The following is a 10,494-nucleotide window of genomic DNA, read 5'->3' on the forward strand; positions in this document are numbered from 1 at the left end:
TTTGTTTTTCTCACTTGACTCAGTCTCTCAGTGGGATTCCCGGAAACTCGGCACCATCATTATCCTCTTCTTTGCTGATTCCTTTTCTCCAGCGTTCCCGAGCCTCTATTACATTTGCTTATTTTAGACCAAAATACAACTGATAGACAGGTTGACAGAGCACTCCTGGAGGAGTTCATCACAGCGGAAGGGAAAAGGAGACCCTGCTGAGCCCTGCTATCCCTGCAAACAGCATTGCCTGATGCTTCACACGCATATCTAGCCTCCTGAGCGAGACAATGGAGCAGAAACTCCCAGGTACAGTCACCAGATTGCACGGATGATTACAGGGCGGTTTGACACCGTCTCACAAAGAACACTGCTTTCTTTTGCACTGCAAGAGGCAGCGTCCAGCCCTGAAATGAGAAACAGCACTGAAAGCGTGAGAGCAACTGAGGAAGGATAAGAGGAGGGTGTCCCGGAGGAGGAAGCGCTGCTCTCATGGTCTGCCTCTGTGTGGAAGACTAATGATTTTGTTGTTCTGATTGATAAAGGTGACAACAAATCATAGCCTGCCATCCAGCACAGACCTGCACCCTCGCTGTGCCGTGGGGCAGCGGCCCTGCTGCCCGCAGAGAGCCCTGCCTGCGACGCAAACCTGGAGGCTGTGTATGTATTTAAGCACTTTGGTACCCTGGAGGCCGTATCCTGACTTCTGCTCCTCAGTTCCCTTCCCCTCGAAGGGATCCCACACGTGGGCTCTGAGCGGAGCAGCGGAAGTGTCTGTGAAGAAGCCAGGCTGTGGGGCTGCTGCAGCAGCCCTGAGCGGCCCTCCCGAAGCACAGCACCCACCTGAAACCCACTGTCGTGGTGTGGATTGTGTCTCAACCCCACAGCAGACGTGTGGCAGGGTCAGGACGCACACACCAGCTACCGAGCGCACTGGCTCTGCTCATACCTTGATGCCTGGAGGGGACTGCATTGAAAGTCAGGCCCTTTGCTTCCAACAGGGTTTTTAAACGTGGCAAGAGCCAATGTTCCACACCACCCGGAGCCTCTATTCTCAAAGGTGCTTAGGGGTGAAAATGGAACTGCTGAAGTGCACTGAGGCCAGTGGTAAATGTGAGTGCCAAAATGTCTTTAGAACAATTTGGGTTGTCGGTGCTGTCGAGCATTTTCTTTCTTTCTTAGTTTTCTCCTAAACAGGAGATGCTCAGCATCACCCACGTCATTGTTATGATGGCATATGGAGCCTAAGTCCTTTCGGCTTGACCTTCAGCTAGGTCACTTGGGTTGAAAGCAGAACCCTCTGTGCGGAGCGGGTGCAGATGTCTCCATGGCAAAGGGAGCCCCCTGACCCCCAGACCTCTGTGCTTTGTGCTTAACAAGGACTTTACAGTCCTTGGAGCCAGTCAGTAACATCCAGGTTCTCAGTGGGTCCTAATACTTCCTTGTTGAACAGCAACTGGGCTCCCAGGTTCTATTCTCTGCCACTGACCGGTCGCAGCTTCTCGTCCCAGTGTCTGCCTTACTGGGTGCCTCTGTAAAAGGAAACGGTGACTCTTGCCCTTGAGGAGGATGGCTCTCTTGGTCCTGTTCTAGCTGGAAGTTTGTTCCTCCCTCATCCTTTTCTACTGGAGCTCCTTATTCCATCATAACTCCTGTGAGTCAGCCACAGTTACTCCGGAGAGCTGTGGTCAGGGACAGAGGTGATCACTTGCCAATGCACACAAAGGCAACACACAAAAGCAAACTGAGCCTAAGGTTTAGGTCCAAATCTGATGCTCCTCTCTCTTCCTGTTCACCTCAGAGGCAGTCTTTTGTCCTCTCTGTCTGGGAGAGGGAGGGATCCAAAGCTACTCTTTATCACCTTGGCTAATGCAGAGGCAGGAGCAGAGCAATGCTTCTCCCAGGAAACCTACTGCTGAAAGAGCTGACGGACTCTGACGGACAGATCCCTGCCCTTTGATGCTGGCTGAAAGGAAAGATCCCTGTATCCTCAGCAAGAAGGAGCCAGGCTCCCCCTCTCCCCCACTGATCTATTAAATCCACAAAACCTCAGAGGGCAGCAGTGCCACCATTAACGTTGGAATTGCCAGCCTGGTGCCTAACGTAAATGAAAGCCCATTGCCTGAGTGTGAACCCAGCCTGCCTCTTGTGCAGTCTGATCAGAATCCCTCCTCCCAGCTAGCCGCGGCCTCGTGCCCTGTACGAGCACAGGACACGTCATCCCGAGCCCTTGTGAGGAAGGTGGTTACAGGACAGAAGCCCCTGCAGCAAGTTGGGCACGGGCTCGTTGCTCCTCCTGATGCCACGGTGCCCTTTTGCACTGGTTTTAGGCTTGTTCCCTTTGTACAGCACATTCCTCATGGAGCTGCTTGAGGAGATGGCTCTGGCTTCACTGGGCCCGGCAGCCTGAAGCCATCACCCTCCGGGTGTGGAGATCAGGCAAAGCCCTAAAAGGTTGAGAAAAGCCTGGTACGGAGCTGCCTGCAAAGCTCCCATTTGTCCTCATGCTGAGGACCCCAGTGCTGCAAGTGGGGTCCCACCGAGCAGAGCAGCAGGAGCACTGCCCTTGACGTTGGCTTTCGGGGCTGTGAGCATGGCCTCGGATCCTAACTTCTCCATCTCCTTCTGGAACCCTTAGCACGGATCCAAACGTTCCCCCAGTCGGAGGGAAGGCCTCCAGTGTGGAGCAACGGATGAGGAACTCCTGAGCCTTTCATGCTAAAAACGTCCCAAACCATGTCACTGTATCATTGTCAGCGCTGTATGCTATGGTTTTGAATTGAAGCTCTGTGGCTTTGGCTGCCCTACAAGCCCAGCAAACCCGGGCTGTACATTCCGAGTTCACAGTCTCAATAAGCAGCCAGGTAAAGAGCAGTCGTTATTCCCATGTTATTGGCAGGGAAATAAGCCTGAAGATGAGAGGACCGGCCCAAGGAGTCTCTAGCAAGGGTGAGGTCTCAGCCTGGACCTCTAAAGTCCCTGTCCAATACTTCCGGTCATCCACTCACTTGCTTTTTAAGTACCCTGGGAGGAAGATGCTGCTGCTCCTGCAGCACTGCGTGATCCAGCCTGGCTGAAAGGGGCTCTGAAAGGGCAGCTGCAGACACAATGAACCCTCCTGCCACACAACCCGGCAGCCCTGTCGCAGCGGCTCATGCTTTAGTTGCTCTTCCCTCTGGCGGGGATTCCATTCCCCTCTATACCCTGGGAATACCGCCCGAGGCTTTATCTGCATCACCCTGCCCGGGAGCCTCCGGGGCTTGTGGGGGATACTGCGCAGATGAGGGATGTGAGTCCCGGCCCTGCAGGGAGAGGCTGCTCTGGCTCCTCCTCGTGCTCTTCGCTCTCTCATTGCTCTTTACCCATGGAAAAAGCCATTTTCCTCGCCTGCGTTTCTACCCTGTGATGGTTCTGAGAGCCCAGCCGAGAGCGCGGGCAGGCTCTGGAGTAAACTGGGACCTAAAAACCCTCCCTGGTGTTCCGGTGAATTCCATCCGCGTTCTACGGAGGGGAAATTCATAGGAAGCTTTCGTTAACAGATACCTCACTAAGAGTGCGAATGCATCTCATCACCATGGCAACACCAGCGAGCCAGCAGGGAGGGGAGATGTCGCCGTGCATCCACCTGAGCAGCCCGAGTGCTGCGGGTTCACAAGCAGGGATGGAGACGCAGCCCCCCGTGCACACCAACACGCACAGGTTAAACCGGACCACGTCTGCCCCAGCTCATTGCCGGCAGCTCTTTACTTGGAACCCCAGGATCCCAGCCTGGTTTGGGTTGAAAAGGCCTCAAAGCTCATCCAGCTCCAACCCCTGCCAGGCCCTGGTCTAAAGCCCCTCTCCAGGTTTCCTGCAGCCCCTTCAGGCACTGGAGCTGCTCTCAGGTCTCCCCTTCAGGAGCCTTCTCTTCTCCAGGCTGCCCCAGCCCAGCTCTCTCAGCCTGGCTCCAGAGCAGAGCTGCTCCAGCCCTCGCAGCATCTCCATGGCCTCCTCTGGCCTCACTCCAGCAGCTCCACGTCCCTCTTGTGCTGCTGCCCCAGAGCTGGGTCAGGGCTGCAGGGGGTTCTCCCCAGAGCGCAGCAGAGGGGCAGGATCCCCTCCCTGAGCTCCTGCTCTGGGGTGCTCCCGGAGGGGTCTGGGCTGGGTCACGGGGAGCTTCCCCTCAGGCTGCTCCATCCCGTACCCCCCAGCCTGTGGCTGTGCTGGGACTGCCCTAACACACGGGCTGGACCTGGCCCCTGTTCACCTCCATGAGGTTCCCATGGTCCCACCTCTCCGCCTGTCCAGGTTCCTCCGGATCCCATCCCTTCCCTGCAGCATCACCGCACCGCTCGGTGCCATCAGCTGAAGAGAACACAGCTGTTGTCTTGTGACCGTGTGCGTGCATTCACACACCCGTGTGCACATCCGTGTGTGTGTATTCACACATCCGTGTGCGTGCATTCACACACCCGTGTGCACATCCATGTGCGTGCATTCACACATCTGTGTGTGCATTCACACATCTGTGTGCGTGCATTCACACATCCCTGTGCGTGCATTCACACATCCCTGTGCATGCATTCACACATCCATGTGCGTGCATTCACACATCCATGTGCGTGTATTCACACATCCCTGTGCATGCATTCACACATCCATGTGCGTGCATTCACACATCCATGTGCGTGCATTCACACATCCGTGTGCGTGCATTCACACATCCCTGTGCGTGCATTCACACATCCCTGTGCGTGCATTCACACATCCGTGTGCGTGCATTCACACATCCCTGTGCGTGCATTCACACATCCCTGTGCGTGCATTCACACATCCCTGTGCGTGCATTCACACATCCATGTGCGGAGGGGATATGGGGCTGCTCCCACGCACTGCAGCACACAGGAAACCACGCTCACACCGCACGGACACACCAGAGGTGCTCCTTTCCCCGCATGGACCTGCTGCATCCCTGCACACACCGCACACCTCCGTGCAGCTTGCGTGGAACTCTGCCATGGACATCGCGGCTCTCGGGAGCTGCTCCTGGACTTCAGCAGCTGCTGACGGGAAAACGAGTCCGTGATGCAGAAAGCAGTTTCTTAGCAACAGAAATGCTATTCCATGTCAAGGCAACACGCGTTAGCAGGATAATCCAAGGTAATTCCAGACAGGACCTAAACGGGTGAACGCACTGAATAATGATAATGACAGACGGGATAATAATAACGGGAATAACCGGGCTGGCCTTGTTTTCCTGGAACGGGGAAGAGAACACCTATAAATAGAGCCCAGCAGGAGGAACGCGGCGCCCGGGCCCCACGGAAAGCTTGGAGCCGCTTCAGTCCCGTTCCTGCCCTGCCCACGGGCCCTGGAGGCCGCAGCCCGGCCCGGCCCGGCCGCGCACTGCAGGGGCAGGGGTCCGTCAACTTCGACGGGGAGACCATCGAGGGGGCCCCGCCGCTGTGGGCAGCGTCTGCCGCCGGGCACCTGGGGGTGGTGCGCAGCCTCCTGGATCACGGGGCCTCGGTGAACCAGACCACGCTGACCAACTCCACGCCGCTGCGGGCCGCCTGCTTCGATGGGCACCTGGAGATCGTGCGTTACTTGGTCGGGGAGCGCGGGGCAGACCTGGAAGTAGCCAACCGGCACGGACACACGTGTTTGATGATCTCCTGCTACAAAGGGCACCGGGAGATTGCACGTTACTTGTTAGAGAAAGGGGCTGATGTCAACCGCCGGAGCGTGAAGGGGAACACAGCCCTGCATGACTGCGCTGAGTCCGGCAGCCTGGAGATCCTGCAGCTCCTGCTCCGCTCCAAAGCCCGCATGGAGAAGGATGGCTATGGCATGACTCCTCTGCTGGCTGCCAGCGTCACCGGGCACACCAACATTGTGGAGTACCTCATCCAAGGGGGGCTGCAGCAGGAGGAGGAGGAGGTTGCAGGGAGCCAAAACGGGACCTGTGCCTCAGGTGGGAGCCATCAGAGGTGCTGTGGCGCTGGCAAGCAGGCTCCTCAGGGCAGTGATGAAGAGGCGTGTGAGAGATGTTGTGCCTCAGCTTCCAGCCAGGATGAGCAGCAGGTCCCTAACGTGTTCTGCACTCGAGAGGCTGCTGTGGAAGCGCTGGAGTTGCTGGGTGCCACGTTTGTGGATAAGAAACGAGACCTTTTGGGAGCCCACAAGTACTGGCGAAGGGCGATGGAGCTTCGGTGCGAGGGGGGACAATACCTGCCTAAACCTGAGCCCCGGCAGCTGGTGCTGGCCTATGACTATTCCCGGGAAGTGAGTTCGCTGGAGGAGCTGGAAGCCTTGATCACTGATCCGGATGAGATGCGCATGCAGGCGCTGCTGATCCGAGAGCGCATCCTGGGGCCTTCCCACCCGGACACTTCCTATTACATCCGTTACCGAGGAGCCGTCTACGCTGACTCCGGCAACTTTGAGCGCTGCATTAACCTGTGGAAGTACGCCCTGGACATGCAGCAAGGCAACCTGGAGCCTCTCAGCCCCATGACTGCCAGCAGCTTCCTTTCCTTTGCTGAGCTTTTCTCTTATGTGCTTCAGGACCGCTCCAAAGGCACTTTAGCAACTCACCTGGGCTTCTCAGACCTCATGGGAGTACTGAGCAAAGGGGTCCGGGAGGTGGAGAGAGCTCTTGTGCATGGCAAGGACCCTGTAGTTGACTCAGCACAGTTCACCAAGACGCTGGCCATTATCCTGCACCTGGTCTTCTTGCTGGAGAAGGTGGAGTGCACCCCGGAGCAGGAGCACCAGAAGCGCCAGGCCATCTACCGCCTGCTCAAGTGCAGCCCCCGGGCCAAGAACGGCTTCACTCCCTTGCATATGGCTGTGGACAAAGATACCACAACAGTGGGACGTTATCCCGTGGGCAAATTCCCATCGCTCCACGTTGTGAACTTGCTGCTGGAGTGTGGGGCTGACCCGGACAGCCGTGACTACGACAACAACACCCCGCTGCACATTGCCGCCCGCAACAACTGCCCGCTCATCATGAGTGCCCTGATGGAGGCTGGAGCCCATATGGATGCCACCAATGCCTTCAAGCAGACTGCTTATGAGCTGCTGGATGAGAAGCTGCTCACCAAGAGCATGATGCAGCCCTTCAATTACATCACCCTCCAGTGCCTTGCTGCTCGCGCCCTGGACAAGCACAAGATTCCCTACAAGGGTTTCATCCCCGAGGAGCTGGAAGCCTTCATTGAACTGCATTAGGGTGGGAGAGCTGAAGCCTCCAGCCTCTCCCGTCGCTTCTTCCACCCCACAGAGGTCGTGCAGCCTGGGATCTTGGCCCATCCTTGCCTAGATGCTGAAGGCTGTTGCTGTGCTGAGATGGGATGTGAGCTTCGTCCTCATCTGTCACCATGAAGCTGGCGTGTGCAGGACTAGGGGAAGAGGAGGCTCGAGAGCCCATGGCTGCCCCTCAGTGTTGTCACCTTCAGGTACCAGACAGCTCCAGTGCACTGTATCCAGAGAAGACTGCGGCCCCTGCCCTTTCCCATGCCAACCGTCTTGCCCTGAGAAGGAAGGACCATGGAGATCCCCTGGGACCTGCTGCCTCTCCCCTTAGTGCTGGATTAACTGAGCATTAAGCTTTGGAGCAGCTACACCTCACACATGTGATCTAGTGCTTCCCATCCCACATACCGAGCAGATAGGAATGCAAGTGAGGAATAAAGCATCTTCCAACTAATTCTTTCCCCCCCCTTTCTCAGATTTGGGACAGTGCGAGTGGAAGAGCCGGGTGCCTTGTGCTCTGCTGAGGTAGTTGCCTTGCCTGGCAGTAGGGCTGGGTATGCTGAGGATGGTTTTTGTTTCTCCCTTGGTTGGCCAGGTAGCAAGTGGTGGTAAAGGCCTGAGATTTCAATGATTGTGCATAAAGCTGGGTTATTTTTTCTCTTTTAGAGCCAGGCCCTATCTATGCTGCAAGACTTCTTCAGTCCCGTAAGATATAGTAAGGTCAGTTCTGGTTATATAGTTTCATCAATAGATGTTGGGTTTTATGAATGGGGAGGGAAAACTACTACCTTCAACCCAAAACATTAATGTGGTATTTAGGCTCTTAGCTTGCCCATTCTTCCAGCGTCCACTCCCTTCCCTGCACCAGAGCCCTTTAGCTCCAAGGGATCGAGGTGGATATGGCCAGGTTGCAGAGCCAAACCAGTGCACTTTGAGCCATCTCTGAGGATGGGCTTTGGCAAACCCTCCAGGGTGGGAGGTACCTGTGGTGGGCTGGTGCTTGCACGGTTGGTAAAGCAGGTGAGTGTTGGTGGCACGTTTGTATGGGGGGGTGGGGGGTCTGAAGGGAGAAGCAAGCAAGAAATGAAAGTTAAAGGTGCCTCCTTGTTCTGCTGAGATCTGTTGGTATCAATCAGTTGGGCTCTTCATTATCCCCCTCTGGAATATCCCTCCCTGGAGTGGGTTGTTAGCTTCTGCTTTTGGCTTGTGATTCTTTTTGCAACTTCCCGGAGGATGGTGCTACTTCAGCGGTTGAATTGGGAATCTCCCTTGGCTACTGGTGGGGCAAACTCCCTGGGTTAGGGCCTGCACACAGGTGGTGTTTGCCTCCCTTAGCAGAGCCCTCCTTGCTGGTAAGCACTCGGTGTTGGTGAACATGATGCTGCTGCCGCAGTTGATCTTGCAGGGGGAGGGACTGGGCTTGGGCAGCCTTGGCTCAGTGCTTGGCCCTGGGCAGGCTGGAAAACACAGGTGGGGGTGAAGCAGCTGCCTCTGAGCTCTGGGAAAGGTCAAGAACTGGGAGAGCAGCACCCTGGCAACCAACCATGCACTAGATGCTACTGAAGCTTCTCTACTTGTATTTATAAGCCAGCGTATCCACATGCCTCAATAACCCAACGCTCTGCCCCTTCGAGCTGTTGTAGATCTGCCGTTCCAGTTTTGCAGTGTTAGCTATAACATGTATTTATAAAGCCCGGAGGTTTCACTTGTCTGGAGCTGTAAAGTGCAGAGTTAGTTGAGCTGCCTTCTAGTTTCCTTTTGGCTGAAACCTGAACTCAACTGCAGGAATGGAAATTGTTCATTTGTGAGCTGATGAGCGCCCTTAACTTTAAATAATAAACCAACAAATGGCTGCTAGAATGCAAGTGCCTTGGAGTTCTTGGTGGGGAGCCTCCCTTTTCACCTTGTGTCCTGAGGATGCTACACTTGTGGCTGTGGAAATACTGGGTGTGTGCAGTCAACAGACATGGTTGGTTTGTGTCACCCTCCTGGGAGAAGCCGAGCTGTACTGCAATTGCAAACCTCTCTCCTGGCAAAGGTGCTGGAGTTAGTTCCACACAAGGATTTGCATTTCCAGAACTCCAGTCGTGTGTAAGAGCCTCATGGAGGCGAGAATACTTTGTGTGATGGAAAATGGCATTTTGTTCTCTTTAACACAGACAGAATGTGTAATGACATAGTGAGGACCCAGCAATACAGTGCTGATGGTGATTACTGGGTGGGAGAAATCCCTGCATGAATTCAGGAGTAATTACAGTGAACAGTCCATACTTATTATGGGTGTTGTCTGGGCCAGCTCCAGTGCATGGGGCAAACCAGAGGGTTGTGGGGAGCAGGGAAACATTCTGGGGGTGGTTTTAGCTGAGTAACTCTTGGGCAGAGAGTGGAGGGTGGTTTTGCACTGGGGTGGCTGCACGCCCTCCTGTAGCACACCAGGAGCCCTTCCATCCACTGCCATGAGCAAACCATCTGCTTTTTCCTCCTTTCTTAAAACCTCCGATGTGCTTTTTCCCTCTTGGATCCTGGTGATTGTCCCTCTGGAGAATAAAGCCTCTCATTCGTGCAGATTTCTTTAGGAATGCCAAAGTGGTGAGGAATTCACTGGGCTTTTCCTGCGGGCAGTTGCTGGTGCCCTTCCGTGGATGTCTTTGGAGCCTCCTAATGCCGTAAGCTCACTGTTGACAAAGTGGCCTAGAGGCCAAAGCTGGAGGTGCCATGCCAGCACTTCCCATTTCCCAGAGAAACCGGGGAAGAACGAGGGGGTCCACAGGCCCACGTGCACTCTCCTGGTGAACACAAGGCCCTGGTGCCAAAGCTCCCTTCCAGGGTGAGCAACGGCAAAGAGGGCCCTGAAAACGGGGGAAGAGTGAACCTGCTGCTGCGGTTAAACCAGGGCTGTGGCTCCTCAGTGGAGTTTGCTCCCAACAACCTTTGGTCTTGTTGAGCTCCACACACACTAAAATCCCCCAACCCTGCAGTACCCCAAGCCTGTCTCCACTCCAAGCAGACTGGATGTGGCTCTGTTGAGGTTGTTTACAAGCTGGAACAGCTTCCAGATGCCTGCTTTTGCATGAGGCTGTATTTATAGAAAGCTGAGGAGCTGGGAAGGAGTGATGGGTATGTCTTCATGGCTTCTCCCCAGGGGAGGAGCGCAGCAACTGCAGTGTGACAGGAGTGCAGTAACACAACACCTAGAGAACAGGGGTGACGTAGAGGAGGCTAAATAGGGATGGAGAAAGAATCCAGGCACTTGGAGGACTCCAGCAG

The 10,494-nt window shown here is 55.4% G+C and overlaps 1 protein-coding gene across 1 annotated transcript; it reads left to right on the forward strand.

Annotated features, from left to right (window-relative positions):
* Positions 1–3,547: 3,547 nt before the first annotated feature.
* Positions 3,548–7,681, forward strand: FEM1A (fem-1 homolog A). Its single transcript, XM_057418794.1, has 2 exons — positions 3,548–3,687; positions 5,256–7,681. Exons 1-2 carry the CDS (start codon positions 3,548–3,550, stop codon positions 7,201–7,203), a joined length of 2,088 nt encoding a protein of 695 aa, XP_057274777.1. The 3' UTR covers positions 7,204–7,681.
* The last annotated feature ends 2,813 nt before the right edge of the window (positions 7,682–10,494 follow it).

Source organism: Pezoporus wallicus, unplaced genomic scaffold (genome assembly GCF_028554395.1).
Source record: "Pezoporus wallicus isolate ANWC-B61680 ecotype Strahan unplaced genomic scaffold, APGP_CSIRO_Pwel_v1 contig_14027, whole genome shotgun sequence".
Taxonomy (NCBI): domain Eukaryota; kingdom Metazoa; phylum Chordata; class Aves; order Psittaciformes; family Psittacidae; genus Pezoporus; species Pezoporus wallicus.